Below are 19595 nucleotides of genomic sequence, written 5' to 3'. Positions count from 1 at the left end.
CTAAAGTAGTTCATTATCTGTGTTGGGGGGTCTTTAATTATTTTTTTAATGTTTTTGTGATTTGTTCTAGGTGTCTTAAAGGAGAAGGTAAAATAGAAAAGCTTCAAACCAAAGTACTAGAGTTGCAAAGAAAGCTGGATAATAAAACTGCAGCAGTGCAGGAGCTGGGCAAAGAGAATCAGTCCCTTCAGGTAAGTCGCCTGGTGATGTGCAGCAGTTTTTTAGTCTAGAATTTACCTCTTAGTAAAAAGCATATTTTGAACATTAAAAAATCTCATATATACATACTTTTAAATGGCTGCTGTCTGTGTAATAATATTGTAGGTGTTATAGGTAATTAAATACAAGATTTAAAGACTTCAGGGATTCCAAGGATTATAGAGACATGTCATTCATGAATTGTCAGTATTAGGAGAAGTCAAGAACACAAAGGCATGAATGAGTTGCTGTGTGTTAAAGAAGTGATCTGAATATATATGCTTGGAGTCTCAAGGAAGGATTGCTCCCTAGGGTTAGAATAAATGGGAAATTACCAAAGGTTAGAAATTTCCAGTGCTTTTGAGAGAGAAAATTTGCTTTGCTTTATTGTCATTCAGACTTAAGATTGTAGCACTTTTTGATAATGGAAGATGACCAAATTATTTCTGATTTTCAAAATGTTATCCATTTGAAAACTTGGGCACCAATCATTCTTAAAAGTGTGGAATATTATAATGTGCTGAAACTTTTTAAAATAGATCAGACCTACACAAACACTGAATAGAAAGTGGGCTAACGACAATGAAGTACAGAGCTGAAGCACCTGTGGGAAAGGCTTTTCAGTCACAGTGAGATGGGATTTTATTCCACAGTTGACTGTTTTAACCATCAGAATTGTCCTGCATTTGATAGACTTTAAAAGTTTTGCCATTTATTAACTTTAACTTATAACTACGTAGAACAATTAAATTTATGCAGTCTAGTTTCTGATTAGCATATATTTTAACTTTAAATTCATTTGTTGCCTTCCTACTGATTCACTTTCTAGAATAATCATTTTCTGAACCACAGCATCATTATTAAACTCATACATTTTATCATCATTGAGTTATTTTAAAGGAAGAAAAAGCAGAGATTAAAAAAATCATTTTAAATAATACCATCATGTGATGTTTCAAATTTATATTCTGATTGTAGAAATGATGCCTGAAATATTTGGCAAGTAGAAATAGTTTTTCACCTGATAGGACTGTTTTATTAACACTTTAAAAATACCTCGCATGGTTTTTTGAAAATTCTAAGATCAATCTCATATTGAAATTTTTAGTGTAGTATATAACTAGTAAGCATTCAAATTAATCAAAGGATTAAATCAGCATTGAGATTTGTTATTAAATAAACCTTGAAATAGTATACTTTCAAAGTGCAGTTGGCCTATTCTTGTAGTCTCATAATTTTGGTATAGTTTTTATGCTTGAAAATGTTTTTTTTTTGTTGTTGTTGTTTACAGCATCACTGCAGACAATGTGGAAATATCTTCTGTGCTGAGTGTTCAGCCAAAAATGCCTTAACTCCTTCTTCTAAGAAGCCTGTTTGTATCTTTGATGCATGTTTCAGTGACTTCCAAGGATAATGGGTTGTCACAACTTCAGAGTAATAATACACTAACATTCAGTTTTTAATAAATGCACTTCATAGAGGTCTTGGACTACTACTATTTGATTTGGACAGTGGTTGCAATACTAAACCAAATTAGAATTCATATCTTTTGGAATGTTATCAAGTAAAACTCTTCTATTTTTGTGAGACTTGGGCTCATCTTTCATTACGTTTTTCTGTTTCACCCTGGAACAGCTTACACGCCAAGTTTAGAATTAGCCAATGAAATATAAATAAACTTTGGATGGAAAATAGGAATGTATTTTTTAATTATAATTTCATTGTTCACAAATGACACAACTACATTTCCATAGCTTACTTCTCCCAAATTTACAGAAAGGTACGTGAGTACTGTTACCATATAATATGTGCCACACAATGACACATATTTTCTTTGTGAAGTTTGGCATAGAACTATAAAGCTTTCTTTTTTCTTATATAATCTGTATGCTGCCTTATTTGAGTGACGGCTCTCTGATTGCGTTTTCCTCAGTCCTAGTTCTTTCTCTTCTTCTTTTTTTTTTCTCTTCTTTTTTCTTCCCTTTCCTTCCTTTCTTTTTGGTTTAGAGAAGCTCTTTCAAAATTTCCTTTAACCTGGGTTTTGTGTTGCTGTATTCTTTAAGTTTTCGTTTGTTGGGAAAAATTTTTATTTCCCCTTCTATTTTAAATGATATTCTTGCTGGATAGAGTATTCTAGATTGCATATTTTTTCCTTTTAGCACTTTAAATATCTCTTGCCATTCCCTCCTGGCCTGTAGTGTTTCTGTAGAGATATCAGCTGATATTCTTATGGGGGTTCCCTTGTGGGTAACATTCTGTTTTTCTCTTGCTGCCTTTAGGATCCTCTCTTTATCACTAACTTTTGCCATCTTTATTATGATGTGTGTTGGTGTGGGTCTGTTTGGGTTCAGTTTGTTTGGGGCCCTCTGTGCTTCTTGTATCTTGGACCCAGTATCCTTTAGATTTGGGAAGTTTCCATCGATAATTTCTTCAAATATATTTTCCATCCCCTTATCATTTTCTACTCCTTCTGGAATTCCTATTATGCGTAGATTGGCCAGCTTTCTATTATCCCATAGGTCTCTTATATTGCTTTCCAGTTTTTTGATTCGGTTTTCTGTCTGTTGACCGGATTGAGTGATTTCCATTATTCTATCTTCCATATCACTGATTTGTTCTTCTGCATTATTCATTCTGGTTTTTACTGCCATTAGTTCAGTTTGCGTCTCTGCAAATGAATGTTCTAGTTTCTCATGGCTCCTCCTTATATTTTCTAGTTCCTTTCTGAGGGTATCTGCGTTACTGTTCATATCTTCTCTTAATTCCTTCAGTATTTTCCCTATTTCTCTTTTGAACTCCAGGTCTGTCAGTCTGCAGAGATCTGTTTCATTGTTGACTGTTTGAGGTGAGTTCTCCTGTTGGTTTGACTGGGGGTGGTTTCTCAGCTTCTTCATCTTGCTTGTTGTTTTCTTTTTCCTGGTGGAGTTGTACCCTCAGTGGCCGGGCAGTGTTTGCCTTGTCACTGCCGTGGAATATTTTCTGAGGGCTGGTGATGGTATGCAGCTGATCCTCTAGAGCTTGGCACCCCCTGGGGCCTTGGGCGGGTAGCAGGGCCGCTGGAAATCCAAGAGGCTCCTCCCCAGGGCAGCCCGTCTCAGAAAAACCATCTGAGAATTAGGCAGACTTATTCACAGCCTGGCTAGGCTTGTTCTAGCTTTTCTGGGCTGCAGGCCTTTTCTCGGGGGCTGGTGGTGATTGGTGCTGCTCTGCGGAAGTGTAGCCCCTCCAAAGGGCAAGCAGGCCTGTGCAGGGACAGCCCCTGTGGTGGTAGGCTTCAGGCAATTGTTGAGGCCAGCCCTCCTGGATGGCAGGTAGCCCCAGGTCCAGCGAGAGCATAGGGGGTGGTGGGGGTGGGGGGGAAGCACTGGGAAGCGCAGCTTTCTGCTAGCTAGTGGGCCTGTAAGCTTGCTGTGGTGTGGGGGGTATTCTATGGGGACCCACCCCTTCTTTTCTCCCCTCCCCAGCACGGGCGCAGACCAGGCTCTTCTCCCAGGTTCCCTCTGATGCAGCTTTCCACTTCCCCGCCCCTAGAGTATTGCTCCCTCCCTCTGCCACAGTTTTGTTTTCTAGTCTCCCAGGCAGTCTCTGCCCGGTCAAAAAGTTTCTAGACTTCCAAGCAGTTTCCGCTCCGCCCTGCCCCCCCAGCCCTGGGACTAACCTCTGGAGCCGAGGTCTTGGTGCCCAGCCCCCACCCAGGCATCTCAATTTTTGGTGACTGTGCCCATAGTTCAGATTGTCCGTTGGGTTCTTGATGGGTTTTTCCGTACTCCAACTTACTGCTATTCTCTTCTCTGCATCTGGAGATTTCTCTGGTTCGTTTGATCTTCCCCCCGTGGAGGTGACTTTCCAGCGTGCGGGATCCCTTTCTCCTCCTCAGTTCCCTTTCGGGAGCGCCCATCCCGCTCGGATTCACCTTCTCTCACTCTCCTCTTTTCTCCCGATCTGCCCAGTAATGTCACGAACTTCTTGCCGTTACTGGAGTTTAGGTTCCTCTGCCAGCGATTGGTTGCTGTTCTGTGCAAGTCATTTATTCTGTAGATGTGCTTTTTTTGTTGTGTTTGTGGGAAAGGGTGAGCGTGTCCCCCTACTCCTCTGCCATCTTGTCCTCTCTCCCCCATAATTTCTACTAATCTGTCCTCCACCTCGTTTATTCATTCTTCTGCCTCCTGTATCCTGCTGTTAGCTGCTCCTCGTGAATTTTTTATTTCAGTTGTTGTATTTTGCATCTCTTCTTGTTTGAGTTTTATATCTTGTATCTCTTTGCTCAGTGTTTCCTGTTAACTACCCATCTTTGCCTCCAGTTTATTTCCAATGTCTTGCATCATCTTCAGCATCAACAGTCTAAAGTTTTTTCCTAGAGGCTGAGACTCTCCTCATCACTTAGCTGATATTCTGGGGGTTTTCCTTTCTCCCTCATCAGAGTTATAGTTCTCTGTCTTTTCATTTTTATAGGTTTTTGGTGCAGTGACCTTTTGACAGGGAATAGAATTGTAGCCTCTGTTCCTTCTGGTGTCTGCCCCCCTTGTGGCTGAGGTTGGTATGGAGCCTTGCTGTAGGCTTCCTGATGGGAAGGGCTGATGCCTGCCCACCGGTTCGTGGGGCTGATTCTGATTCTCCTCCCTCTAGTGGGTGGGGCTTTGTCTCTGGATGGGATTAGAGGTGTCTGTGTGCCTGAGGGTTCTTTAGGCAGCTTGTTTACTGAGGGATGGGGCTGTGATCCTACCTGGATTGCTGTTTGCCCTGGGGCTTCTCAGCACTGACTGGTGGGGCCAGATTTTGCCAAAATGGCCACCCTCCAGAGAAAGGCATGCTGCTGAATATTCCTGAGAGCTTTGTTCCCAATGTCCCTCCCTCGCAACAAGCCACATTCACCCCTGTTTTCCCAGGATGTTCTCCAAGAACTGCATTCAGTTTTGACCAGATTCCTATGGAGACTTTGCTTTGCCCTGGGACTCGGTGCACGTGAAAGTCTGTGTGCGCCTTTTAAGAGTGGGGTCTCCTTTTCCCCCAGTCCCGTGGAGTTCCTGCACACATGCCCCACTGGCCTTCAATGCCAGATGCTCTGGGGCTCTTTCTCCCAGTGCCAGATCCCTGCATGTGAGGATTTGATGTGGGGCTCAGAACTCTCACTCCTGTAGGTCTCTGTGAACCAGTTAGTTTCCAGTCTGGGGGGCTTCCCACCTGGGAGGTATGGGGTTGTTTGTATCACAAAATCATCCCTCCTACCTCTTGATGTGGCCTCCTCTTTCTCTTCCGGAGTAGGATGTCTTTTTGAAGGTTTCTGGTCCATTTGGGTGAAGATTGCTCAGCCTTTAGTCGTGACTTCTGTTGTTTTTAGGAGAGAAGTTGAGCTCCAGTCCTCTTCCGCCATCTTAATCCCATCTCCTACATCCAACTTTCAAAAACCTGAAATGTGCCCATGACATCACTACCATGGACACTTACTGCACCACAGACAATGCATGTCTGTATTACTAATTTGCCTGCAAAAACTCCAGACTGGATTCTTGGCTGCATTGTTGAAAGAAAGAAAATAGCCGTTAACAGTGATTTCCCAAACAGAATGGTTTTACTCTTTGGGAAGATAAAACCCTTTGACTCAGTTCCTGCGGTGATTTACTAACATGCCTTTGGTGTGCCTGTTGGTCCTAGGTGGAGTGGGGAACACACACCTCGTTCCTGTCTTCAAGCAACCTAGGATCTATTCTGCAGACAAAACATGGATCCATCCAAAAGGTAAGTCACAAGTAATGATGGTGTGTTGTGAATTTCTGCAAGGAGTGGAAGAGCCCACAGAGTTCTCGGCTTAAGACTCAGTTGTCTTCCCAGCTCTCTGAAGTCTTTCCTCACAGCAGCCCAGACACCCTGTGATGATCTCTGCCCTGACCATTCTCATTCACGTTCATTGGACTGTCCCCAGGTTTAACAGATAAGAACAAGATAGGCCCAGTTACATTGGCATTTCAGATAAACAACAGATATATTTTAAGTATACGGATGCCTCATGCAATATTTGAGACCTACTCAAAAGTATTCCATGTTTCCCTGAAATGCAGATGGATATATACCACATCTTTCTTGGCTCATCCTTCTGTAGATGCTTGGGTTGTTTTCTTGTCCTGGTGATTGTAACTCTGTTGTGATGAAATAGAGGTGCGTATGATCGTCAAGCGAGTGTTTTCGATAAATTGCCAGAAGTGGAATTGCTGGGTCACACTGTAGTTCTGATTTTAATTTTTTGAGCAATCTCATGCTGTTTTCCACTGTGGCTGCACCAGTAATGTTCCTTTTTCTCCACATGCTCTCCAACATTTATTGCTTGTGTGTGTGTGTGTTTATAATAACCATTCTCTAAGGGATGAGGTTGAAACATTATTGTGGTTTTGGTTTGTAGTTCCATTAGTGTGGTTTAACCTCTTGTCATAAGCCTGTTGGCCATTTTCTGTTTTCTTTGGAAAATGTCTATTCAGATCCTCTGCCCCAGTTTTTTGTTTGTTTGTTTTTTGTTTGTTTTGTGCCACACCCAAGGCACACAGAAGTTCCCAGGTAAGGGACGGAACCAGCAGCGCCCCATGGCACCGTAGTAACAATAGCAGATTTTTTGTATTTTTGCCACGTTCTTGGGCCGCTCTTGGGGCATATGGAAGTTCCCAGGCTAGGGGTTGAATCGGAGCTCTAGCCGCTGGCCCACACCACAGCCACAGCAATGCCAGATCTGAGCCGTGTCTGCGACCTACACCACAGCTCACAGCAACGCCAGATCCTTAACCCACTGAGCAAGGCCAGGGATCAAACCCACGACCTCATGGTTCCTAGTCAGATCCGTTAACCACTGCGCCACAATGGGAACTCCATTCCGCTGGTTTAATTTTCCCTTTCTATCACTTGCCTTTGAGGTCAGAGCCAAGTGTAAGCAGACAGATGTCCATGTGCTTACCACCTATGTTTTCTCCTAGACATTGTATGGTTTCATTTCTTCCATTTGAGTCTTTAGTCCATTTTAATTTGGGGATGTGTTGTAAGGTAGGGGTCTCGTTCCATTCCTTGCATGTGCCTGTGCAGTTCTTCCAGCACCATTGATTGAAGAAACTGTCCCTTGTCCATTGTATGCTCTGTGGTCCTTTGTTGGAAATGACTTGTCTGTGTCTGTGTTGGTTTTCCTTCTGGGCTGTCAGTGTTGTTTCACTGGTCTGTCTGTTTTGTTTTTGTGCCAGTCCTGATCTGTTTTGCTATCTATAGCTTTGTAGTGTAGTTTGAAATCAGGAAATGTAATCCTTCCAGCTTTGCTGCTCTTTCTCAAGATGGTTGTAGCTGATGGGGATCTATTGTGGTTCCATACAAATTTTAGAAGGGTTTCTCCTAGGTCTGTGCAATGTGCAGTTGGGATTTTGGTGGAGAGTGCATTGAGTCTCTGTTGCTTTTGGTAATCTGGACATTTGAATGATGTGAATTCACTCATAAACATGAAATATCTTTCCATTAATTTGTGCCTTTAATTTCTTTCCTCAACAGCATATAGTTTAGAGTGTACAAGTCTTTACCTTGCCTGGTTAAATTTATCTCTAGGTACTTTAGTTTTTTCTTTTACTTTCGTTTTATTTATTTTTATCTATTTATTTATTTATTTTATTTTATTATTATTATTTTTTTTTTTTGCTATCTCTTTGGGCGGCTCCCACGGCATATGGAGGTTCCCAGGCTAGGGGTCGAATCGGAACTGTAGCCACCGGCCTATGCCAGAGCCACAGCAATGCGGGATTTGAGCCGCGGCTGCAATCTACACCACAGCTCATGGCAACGCCAGATCGTTAACCCACTGAGCAAGGGCAGGGACCAAACCTGCAACCTCATGGTTCCTAGTCAGATTCCTTAACCACTGGGCCTTGACGGGAACTCCTAGGTACTTTATTTTTGATGCAATCATAAATACGATTTTTTGGTTTGTTTCTGTTTTAAATCTTCTATGTCTTTGTTTAGTCTTTCTTGTAATGTGTTGATCTTTGCCTCCAGTTTTTGTCTGAGCTCTTGGATCCTCTTCACAATCATTATTCTAAAGTCATTTTGCATGGAGGTGGGTGTGGGGGTTGTCTTGTTCCTTCATCTGGTTCATATTTCTCTGCCTTCTCATTTTGTATGCTTTTTGCATGATCTCCTTTTTGTAGGTTAGAGGTGTGTAGCCTGTCTTGCTTCTAGTGTCTGCCTTCTTGTAGGTAAAATAGAGGCGTTTATGGCCAGCTTCCTGATGGGAGGGACAGGTGCCTGCCCACTGGTAGGTGGAGCTGAGCCTTGTCCCTCTAGGGGGTGGACCTTTGTCTGTGGGTGTGATGTGGAGCACTTTAGGTACCTGTTTGTTGATCAGTGGGTCTGTGTTCCCAGCCTGTTTGTTGTTTGGCCTGGGGCTTCTCAGCCCTAACTTGTGGGACCAGATTGTTCCAAAAGGGCCACCTCCAGGGGAGCTCATGCCAACAACTATTCCTGGGACCTCTGCCTAGACTGTCCTGCCCTACAGTGTTTCCCAGTCACCCCCTCCTTTCCCAGGAGACCCTCCATGATTGGCCAGGTCATTCTGACCCAGATTCTTCTTGAGTGCCTGCTTAGCCCTGGGACCCAGTGCACATGAAAGCCTGTGTGCACCCTCCAGGAGTGGAGTTTCTGTCTCCCCCAGTCCTGTGGAGCTCTTGCACACAAGCCTCACTGGCCTTCAATGTCATGTGTCCCAGAGGCTCCTCCTTCCCGTGCCAGACTCCCTGGCTTAGGCACCTGCTGTGGGGTTCAGAAGTCTCCTGTGGGAAAGCCTCTGAAATAGAGTTCTTTTCCAGTTTGTGGGCTGCCCATGCAGGGGGTATGGGATTACTTCTACCATGAATGAGCACCTCCTGCTGTCTCAGTGTGGCTCCTTATTGCCTTTGGGTGTAGGATATCTTGTTCTTGGTAGTTTCCAGTCTATTTTGTTGATGGTCATTCAGCACATAGTTGTAATTTTGGTGTTTTCATGAGAGGAGGGGAGCTTGAGTCCTCCTACTCTGCCATCTTGTCTATTTCTTTCTTTCTTTTTTTTTTTTTTTGTCTTTTTATCTGTTCTGTGGAGGTTCCCAGGCTAGGGGTCTAATCAGAGCTGTAGCTGTGGGCCTACACCAGAGCCACAGCAATTCAGGATCCTCAACCCACTGAGCGAGGCTAGGGATCGAACCCACAACAGCATGGTCCCTAGTCAGATGCGTTAACCACTGAGCCACAACAGGAACTCCGTGTCTGTTTCTCTTCTTGGGGTTTTGTTTTGTTTTGTTTGTTTTTAGGGCTGCACTTGCAGCATGTACAAGTTTCCAGGTTAGGGGTTGAATCAGAGCTGTAGCTACCAGCCTACACCACAGCCACATGGGGTCTGAGCTGCATCTGCAACTACACCACAGCTCAAGGCAACACAGGATCCTTCACCCACTGAGCAAGGCCAGGGATTGAACCTGTGTCCTCATGGGTACTGTTGTGTTTTTTAACCATTGAACCATGACAGAAACGCCTGTTTCTCTTTTTGATGTTTTGTTATTATTGTATAGAAATGCCACTGATATGTACGTTGATTATGTAAACTGAAACATAACTGAATGTATTCATTCAAACAGTTTTTTGCTAGAGTATGTAGGATTTTCTATTATAGTATCATGTAATTGGCAAAAAGGACACTTTTACTTTTTTCATTTATGATTCAGATTCCTTTTATTTCTTTTTCTTGTCTAATTGTTAGTAGGACTTCAAATCCTATGTGGAATAAAAGGGGCAAGAGTGGGCATCCTTCTCTTGTTCATCATCTTAGAGGAGAAAAAGCGTTCAGCTTGTCACAGTTGAGTGGAATGTTAGCTGTAGGTTTGCAGTTGATGGCCTTTATTGAGGTCCATTCCCTTTATACTTGCTTTGTTGAGACTTTAACATAAGTGGATGTAGAAGTTTATCTCATGGGTTTCTTTGCATCTATGGAAATAATCATATGGTTTTTACCCTTTTTGTTTTTCGGTTTTAGTTTTAGGAATGCACCCACATCATACAGAGGTTCCCAGGTTAGGGGTCTAATCAGAGCTAGAGCTGCAGGCCTACACCACAGCCAAGCAAGTTCTGTTTCCCTTCCCAGATGATGGAAGATTTTAGGCATTATTTCTTCCATTAATTTTTCTGTTCTGTTCTCTTTCTCTTCTTCTGGAACCACCCCTGTAATGCAAATGTTATTCTGCTTGATGGTATCCCATAGGTCCTTTAAAGTAGCCTAATTTTTTAAAAATTCTTTTTTCATTTTGCCTCTCTATCTGATTGAGTTCCATTGTTTTGTCAGGCAGGTCTCTGATTAATTCTCCTTCATCCAGTCTGCTGTCAAAGCCCTCGAGTGTGTTTTTCAGTTCATTAATAACTTCTCTTTGGTTCTTTCCTCTGCTTCCTGTCTCTTCATTGAAGATCTCTTTGTGTTCATTCCTTCTTCTGAGTTCAGTAAGCATCTTTATGTCCATGACTTCTGACTCTTTCTCAGGTCGATGGCTTATTTCCACTTCATTTTGTTCTTATTCTGTGATTTTGCCTTGTGTTTGTTTTGTTTTTTTTTTAGAAAGATATCCCTGTGTTTCATTTTGCCTAATTTTCTGTGTGTGTTTCCATGCATTAGGTCCATTTGCCATCTCTCCCAGTCTTGAAGGAGAGGATATACTTGGGAGCTGTCCTGTAGGGCCCAGAGGCGCCATCCCACTTGGCCACAAGAGCCAGGCACTCAAGGAGTGTCTCCTCTGTGGTCTGTGTGAACCCTCCTGTTGTGGTGGGGGCCCAGCTGTGATTCTCTTTGCTGGGAAGTGGGGAAGCACCGGTCTGGGACACAAGGTGCCTAGCTGCGGTGGGTGCGAAGCCCTGATTTTTTCATGTTCTCTCTGCTTGAAAGCCCTTGTGTCCTGATGTTTAATTTCGAACATAGTTCCTCCATTGTTCCAGAGCTGGCTTTTCTCCCATGTGGACTAAGGGGGGCGATCTAGGGCCCTGGTCCTCAGGAAGGCTTTGCAGCCTCTCTGGGTTGCTTTCTTCCCTTTCCCTTGCTTCAGACAGTGTTGCTACAGCCACAGCTGAGCAGCATGTCCACAACTGCCATACTTATACACACACCAGCCCTTGCCAAGCAGAAGTGTGGGAATGGGGTTCCTCTCAGTCAGCAGGAAGGGGAGGCTGTTTCTCAGAGCCCATTTCCCTCCTAGCCATGGAGATGCACCCGCGAATGAGCTCCAGTGCTGAGCAGGTCAGCTTCCTTTTCTCAGAGAGTCAGGGGGCTGTGTGTTCATGTTTTCCTCTGTGGGACTGAATATGAAGGTGAAAAATAGGATTTCTTTTTTTGTCTTTATGCTATTTCTTTGGGCCACTCCCACAGCATATGGAGGTTCACAGGCTAGGGGTCTCATCAGAGCTGTAGCCCCTGGCCTACGCCAGAGCCACAGCAGCACGGGATCCGAGGCACATCTGCAACCTACACCACAGCTCATGACAACGCCAGATCATTAACCCACTGAGCAAGGCCAGGGACCATACCCACAACCTCATGGTTCCTAGTCGGATTTGTTAACCACTGAGCCATGACGGGAACTCCTGAAGTTTGCTTTTTAAATAAATTTAAGTTAAATATGTGTCCCTTTGAAGAATTCATTCCTACTTACAGCAAAGTATGCCTAAGGGTCATGTTTAAAAACATGTTCCCTGAGAATTTTTCTACCTGTATAGAATCCAGTAGTAAAGAAAAGAAAAGGAATACCGCCATGAACTACCACATGAGGTAAAATGAGGTAGGATGTATTGTTTGATGAGAACCTCAGTAGTGTATCTTAATTGTGGAATTTCATCCAAAAAAAACGGAACCAAAACTCTCATAAGATTCAGCAAATCCATTGCTAGGGCTTCTGATGAAAACGAACATCCTAATTTGAAAAGATAGGAGCAGCTCTGTCCACTGAAGTGTCCCTTAGACTTTTTCTCTCACATAACTTCTTTTCACAACAGCGAGTGATAATGTGTAGACCAGCCAGGTCATGGCAGCAGCCTGTGTCCACTGAGGGATGAGTCAAGAAGATGTGGTGTCCATATGCAGTGCAGTGGTATTCGGCCAGAAAAGAGAGTGGCCTCTTGCCATTTGCTGCACCTTGGGTGAGCCTAGAAAGTATTATGCTGAAGGCCACAGTCAGACAAATCAGGATACTATGTGATGTCCCTGATTTGTGCAGTCTAATACCCAAAACCAATGATCAAACACACCAAAGAGTAACAGACTCATAGATACAGGGAGGAAAAGAGGACTCCCATCTCCCTTGTTGTCCTATCAGAAGAGCGATGCATTTGGTCTCTCAATTTTAGATACTTGGGGGGAATCAGCCATGGCAGAGTTGTCTCTCACAGCCTCCCATACCTTACACCCTCCCTGCTTGGCTTGAAATATTGCAGTGCTCTCAGTTTTCTCCAGGAATTGTCTCATGTTCCATGTGGGCTGGTGCTCAGTTTGCTCTCGAGCCAGATTTCATGACACTGTCCCAGGCACTGGTGTGATGAGGGGTTGAATTTTGAGAAGAATACATTTCATCCTAGAACTTTGAGTTAGCTAAAGTTTGTTGCTTAGAAAATTATGAGATATGTGTTTTAAGGCAACCCACTGTTGAAAGTAGGGTGAGTCCTTGTTTCCTAACTGTTCAAGGCATAGTAAGTTTTGTACGTATACAATGACAGGGACACTGTTAATGAAGAACCAGTGGAAAGATAATGAAGTGTACAGATTGTTGCATCCAGAGAAAAATTCTACACACGGTCATTGAGTGAAGACTTTTGCAACTTGATGAACATATGCTTAGTGTGTGGCATTTTACAATTTAATTTCTATAACTACTCCTTTTCTTCTGGACAAATGTTACCTATGGAGTGTAAAAATGTCTGGTGCCTCAACTACCAGAAATGAGTGGAAATGGTATTTCCATCAAAAAATGGGAGCCCTTTTAAATCTCACCATGGTAGGATTTTGCAATTCCCCTAAACGTTGAAGACCCATTATATTTGGGGAGGTCTTTTTCTCTCCAGTAATGTCTTTTCAAAACAGAGAGTAATACTGTTTGATTGTAGGATGCAGTTTTTGAAATAAAATGTTGACCCTGTCCAGGGAAACGGCCACTAGGCTATATAGAGCAGGTGGACCCAGAGGGGGCAGAGTTGCCTTCCCTCTGAAAGTTCCAGGCCTCTGACCAGTTTCCACGGCAATGGAATGCTGCCCACGGAGCCTTGTGGTTCAACTGCCAGTCTGTGAGAAGAGACGTGTGTGTTGGCCACAGCTGGGAGGCTCTCCCCTTCACTGCTCAAGTGTCAGACGATGGGCAACCTTAGCTGTTGTTGCGGAGGTATGTTGCTACTGTTCTAAAGGCTGTTTCCTCAGATGGGTGGTTCATTTTGACTAAACATATTATCTCCATCTTTATCTCCATTGCCACCAGTCTCATCAGTCTCTCAAGCCATAGGTCTGTTATACAGGCTTGCTGTATGACTAAGGTATATCTTAATGCTCCGAGTGAGCCAACTGCCTCAAGTATTTTCCTAAATGTGAGAAAAGACTCGTGTCTCGTGGCAGTTTGAAACACGTTCTCCCAGAGCACAGAGACGGCAAACATGCCCCTCTGCCTTTTTCGAAGCACGAGGCCCTCGCTGTCAGCCCTGCAGTAGACATTCAAAAGAGGGACGTTACAGCGCCACTCTTCTCAGTGTACATGTCGATGTCTTAATGCACATGCTAGCAGTCCAAAGGCAGAGGAATTTCGATGGAGCAAGAAACGGGGATTTTTCAGGTTGGATTTCCCCGGGTTGATGAGGACTAGCCCACTGGCTCTTTGGGTGTTAGCTGGTAGTGTGGTGACAAGGGCCAGTGCCAGCAGGTTAGTGGGGTGAACATTGGGTAAGGAAAGGAAGGAAGGTCTCTCTGGTGATCCTCAGAGAGACCCAGGGTGGGGTCTTCAAGCTGAGGTCTGGAGGGGGTCTCTCTAGGAGGAGCACTGTCCCTGCCACTCTCAGGTCTAGAGAAGGATGAGGAGTGTCCAGAGTATAGAGTGGGTTTGGGTGACAGAAGACTTGCACTCTGGCCCATTGTCAGCCAGACCTTCGTCAAGGTTGCTCAGACTGGTGCTCTGATGCAACGTCAGTGAGACCTGGAGAGTCACAGATTTCCTTTCCTAACCCCGCCCCCCAGCAGGCACTCATCCGGATGGCCACCTCCCCAGTGAGTCCACAGGACTTGATCATCCAGGTGTGGTCTGCCGCAGGAAAGCTGATTCTTGCTAGAGCCGTCATGTGAACTTGAAGGTGTTTTGATCCCTGAGTCAAATTGGGGATCCAAGCAGACCGCTGTTCACATGAGGTGGTCAGCTGGTCACTGTGAAGGGCTGCCAAGGGAAGATTGGGGGAGGATGGGCCGAGTTGGGGTTTGTCTAGTCCTCCAGAGGAGCTCTTTTTGGATGAATGTTTGTATTTTGGGTTGTGGGTCAGAAGATAGAGGCAAAATGTTGGGTAAAGAATTGGACTGCTCTCCTGGCTCTGATATGTTCTCCAGGATCACCCCAGGACATCTTGGGGGCAGCAGGATTCTACAGAGAGAGAGAGAGAGAGAGAGAGAGAGAGAGAGAGAAAGTGGAGTTCTGGATTCAAGCAAGAGTCCAGGGCATGATCTCAGCGCCAAGCAGGCTTCAGTGGTTCAGGGGGATGTGTGACCTGAGGGAACCAACTGCACTCTTGTCCCAGATCTGCTCACACATGATTGGCGCGACTCTTGAGAAGATGCTCTAAGTTTCAGTGCTGTCCACTGGAAGATAGGGGTTCGAGCCCCTGTTTTGAACCCTCTTCCTCTAAAGTGGCATGATGTGCAGATCAGGGAACGTGACAGGAGACATTCTCCCTGAGCCATAAAGCCCCCTTCCCATGGAAAGGCCTTCTCCTGTTTGGTTCTTCCTCACTCTTTAATTATTGTCTGTATCTGGTCTATTTGGAATGTGGGTCTTTTTCTCTCACCTGTCTTGTGTTCTCAAGCAGAGAGTAACACTGTGTGGTTCTGGGATGCATTTTTTGAGACAACATGTTGACCCTGCACTGCCATCCCTGTCCGTAGAAAGACACATTTGTCTAGACAGAGCAGGTGGGCCCAGAGGGGGCAGAGTTGCCTTCCCTCTGAAAGTTCCAGGCCTTGACTGGTTGCCACAGCAATAGGATGATACCCACGGGGTCCTGCGGTCCAACTGCCACTCTGTGAGTGGAGAGGTGTGTGTTGGGCCACAACTGGGAGGCTCTCCCCTTCACCCCTCAAGAGTTGGACGATGGGCAACCTGAGCTGTTGTTGGGGAGGTATGTTGATACTGATCTAAAGGCTGTTCCATCAGATGGCATAGTTTACCCTGATGGAAAATGTTCTCTGATTTTTTTTTTCATTTCCACCACTTCAATTTGTGTACAGAGATGTAAATCTCTTATACAGCCATTTTGTATTACTCTTAAGATTTTTAATTATTTCTTCCTGGTTGGGCGCCTCAATTTTTTTCTTAATTTATACAATACTCCTTCCTATTTCCCATGTACAAACCTTCTCCCATCACACTAACCCTGGTAATACCCTACTCTGCCTTTATTCAGTGCAGAGGGACCCTGATTCCATTCTTCAATACACATGATGGAAATGGGCATTTATAGCTCCACTCTTCTGAATGCACATATCAACGTCTGAAGCCACATAATTGCAATTTTTTTTTGTCCCTTTTGCTATTTCTTGGGCTGCTGCCATGGCATATGGAGGTTCCCAGGCTAGGGGTCGAATCGGAGCTGTAGCCGCCAGCCTACACCAGAGCCACAGCAACTCGGGATCCAATCCATATCTGCAACCTACACCACAGCTCAGAGCAATGCCGGATCTTTAACCCACTGAGCAAGGGCAGGGACCGAACCTGCAACCTCATGGTTCCTATTTGGATTCGTTAACCACTGCTCAACAACGGGAACTCCCAATAATTGCATTTTAAATGTAGAAATTGATTGTAAGGAGTGAAACTTGGATTTTCAAGTAGGATTTCCATGGGTTGATGATGATAAGCTCCCTGGGTAGTTGGCTATTCGCTGGTAGTGTGCTGAGAACACACAGTGCTGGTAGGTTCGTGGGGTGACCATTTGGTAACTGAGGGAAGGAGGGTCCGACTGGTGATCCACAGAGGGAGACTTAGGGTCAGGTCTTCAAGCTGAGAGTCTCTAAAGGGTCCCTTTTAGAGGATAGAAGACTATCCCTGCCACTGCAGGGTCTGAAGAAGGATGAGGAGTTTCCAGGGTACAGATTGGGTTTGGGTGAAGAATGACTTGAGCTCCTGCTCATTCTCAGCCAGACCTTGGTCCAGGCTGCAGAGGAGGAGCTCAGACTCCTATTGCTGTACAGCAGCAAGGGGTACAACATTGTCAGTCAACAGTATTTTCATCACAACAATTTTTTAAAGAAAATTGTGTGAGACATTGACAGTCAGAGATTTTAATTTACTAAACAGTCAGAGCACTGGCCCAGATGGTCTCCTCCCGAGTGAATTCCCAGGAACCTCTTATCCAGGCATGATTAGCTGAAGGGAAGCTCATTCTTGGCATTCAGTCGAGACTGTTCTAAGCTCTGAGCCATCTTGGGAGTGAAACAGACCCCTAGTCGCTGGAGGTTGTCAGCTGGTTGTCATGAAAGTGTAATGTGATGCAGTGGATGACATGAAGATTTGGGGGAGAATGCCTGGGTTGGAGTATCCACGGAGCCAGGGCAAAGCCTCGGTCCTTCAGAGGGGCTTTGTTTGGAGGAAAATGTTGGATTCAGATCAGGGATTAAAGCATGGAGACAAAGGGCTGGATAAGGGTTTGGACTGATGTCTTGGTTCAGCATCTCCTGCAGGGAAGGCATCAGAGCTTGCCCACTAAAACCTTGGGATGGGAGGACTTGTGGGAGAGTGAGAAGATCTCTTGATTCAAGGGTCAAGGGCATGGTCTTGGCCCTGAGCAGGTGTCCGGCCTTCAGGGTTCAGGGATTTCTGTCCTCAAGGAACCAACTACATTCTTGGCCCACATCCATCCTTCAACATTGCCGTGATTCTTGGCAAGTTAGTCTAAAGTTCAATGCCCTCTACTGTCAAATCAGGCTTACACTCTCTGGGTTGCACCCCCTTCGCCTGCAACCGGGCCAACTTGGGGATGAGAGGAGATGATGAGAGAGACGCTACATGACCTGGAAAGCTTCCTTCCCATGATGTTCTTCCATACTCTCTTGCTGTGGAGCTATTCAAACCCCCTCTTTTGATCCAACCAACCCCAAGACTCAAGCTTATGCAGGTAGTCATTCAATGAAACCAATCCCAAATGTTAACAAGAGATCCGTGGATAAACCAAAGGCAGTATGAATCCACATAGGAATAAAATTCTACCGGAGAAAAAATTGTAATTATGTTAAATATGTTGCTACATGGATGATCCAAAATGAAACACACTTTTAACAATAGTGAAGTCAGACAGACACAGGAAAAGAAATATTGAACAATTCAACATATAGGCGGTAAGTAGATTAGGCAGATTGTCAAAGGTGGAAAGTAGAGAGGGCTAAGACTTGGCAGCAGGGCTGAAGGGGGAGTCATTGCTGAATGGGTGCAGAGGTCCTATAAGTTATGATGAGAAAGGTTGTTATGGACAGTGGTGCAAAGTACATGGCTTGGGAAGGCATGCCCGACCCCTGAATTTCCTATTGCCAAAGTATTCCAAAGAGAAGCATTATGTATCTAAGAAAAGAAAAGAGGTGAAACATCCCAGAGGATGGCGTGTGAACACAGGAGCACCCTGTGGGAAGAGTAGGGAAGCTGAAATGATCTCCTGCCATTTCAGAAGATGGAGGAATGTGGCTGGAGAGGAAAATGGGCAGGAGGATTCACGAGACTCTGTCATGGCAGCAGAGCCTGCATGCTCGTGTTGGCCATTTCTCAGATGGAGAATATGCCACGGAGAGGTTCCCTTTAGCAAGAGAGGCAGAGGCTCCCTTTCTCAGGTCTTTCAAGGTGCTCTCTACCGTCCTTCAAAACGTTTACCCGGGAGGATGGGCCAAGAGAAGCTCCATCCATGCTTCATCCCACCCCCACCCCTTGACTCCCAGCCCATGTCCAGTCAGGTGAGGTGCCCAGAGTACCTCCTGATCAGCATCACTGCCTTGCTGACAGTGACTGTGTGTCCCCCTAGAAACACACGACAATGTTGTGGAGGCCAGTGGGAGTGAGAAGACCGAAGAGGAGGCCCCAGCCAGGGAAAATGAGGAGGAGGAAGGCTCGCCCAATAACAAGGTGGAGGAGGAGGCCACAACAAGTGGAAATAACGAGGAGGAGTCCCCAGCCAGCGACAGGGCCGAGCAAGAAGCCCAGACTGCCCCCAAGGTAAGCTCACTTTTCATGATCTGAGATTTAAAAAGGTGCCTCCTTTCTTCTTGGATGTGCCTACTTCAGAAATGGAAATCGGAGGAAGTCCATTATAGAGGATATATGCAGATTCCTCTTTGAAGGGATGTTGAGTCAAAGTTTGGTACCAACCAATAACTCCTTGCAAGGGGCATTGGCAAAAGTGACCCTATCAGTTCTGCAGTGTATGGTAGGGAGCATTTTTCTTTGAAGAAGACCAAAATTTTTTTAAATGAACATGGCCTTGAGAGATCTTCCTTGAAAAGCTGGTGCCTTTTCCAAAGGTGTCTTTGCTGTCTTCTTTTGGGGAAACAGACTCAACTCTGCCTTCTGTCTGTGTGCCTGCGGTCCGCAACCACAGGAAGACCTGTGGCCACAGTGCAGAGGATGCTGTGACACTCACAGTGTTTTCTTTTCTCTCATCACAGGTGGACGGGATGGACGATGAAAGCCGTAAGTATTCTGGAACCCGGCTCTGCTGAGGAGAAGTCCAGGTGTTGAGGAAGGGCGGGGGGTGCTTTCCTGCCCCTTTGGTTGCAGAGACACCCTGATTCTGGGTTCCTCCTGGGAAAGGGGGTGAAGGATGGGGTGAAAGAGACTGACTTCCCACAAAAGGGCCATCCCAAGTCCTCGGGTCCCTGGAGGAAAGGAGGCTCTTTGTATGGTGGGGGTAGGTGTCCGGGAACATTGGGGGGTGTGCGTGTGAGGGCCTGTTGGTGTGATTGTGAACCAGTGTGAGTGGGTGTGTTTTGTGGGGAGTCACTTGTGCCTTAGCACCACATAGCTGTCCAGTTTCTCGTTGAACAGTCTCATGATGACCGCAGGCTAACTGTCCATTCCCTCATTCTCCCTGCACCCGCTGGGAGCAAGGTTTGGGGAAAAGGCTTTCCTTCCTCTGTTGGTCTTTCGTTTCCTCTTTTCTTCCCC

The 19595-nt window shown here is 45.2% G+C and overlaps 1 protein-coding gene across 17 annotated transcripts in view; it reads left to right on the top strand.

The window, feature by feature from the left end:
• LOC146398906 (uncharacterized) overlaps positions 1-19595 on the top strand; it is a 130349-nt gene that overhangs the window by 89418 nt on the left and 21336 nt on the right. For all 17 annotated transcript variants that reach the window (XM_084980783.1, XM_084980775.1, XM_084980770.1 and 14 more), the window contains 4 exons: positions 71-191; positions 5851-5934; positions 18457-18647; positions 19097-19121. In XM_084980783.1, the coding sequence (XP_084836909.1) occupies positions 19106-19121 (16 nt within the window). In that variant the 5' untranslated portion in view covers positions 71-191; positions 5851-5934; positions 18457-18647; positions 19097-19105. The remainder of the gene's footprint in view (positions 1-70; positions 192-5850; positions 5935-18456; positions 18648-19096; positions 19122-19595) is intronic.

The sequence above is a fragment of the Sus scrofa genome, chromosome 10 (assembly GCF_054392235.1).
Source record: "Sus scrofa isolate SSC_HxYL_T2T_F1_AM1 chromosome 10, Sscrofa_HxYL_maternal_Yorkshire_Landrace_v2.0, whole genome shotgun sequence".
NCBI classification, from domain to species: Eukaryota; Metazoa; Chordata; class Mammalia; order Artiodactyla; family Suidae; genus Sus; species Sus scrofa.
The sequence above is the reverse complement of the archived record's forward strand: the minus strand, read 5'-3'. Positions and strand labels throughout refer to the sequence as shown.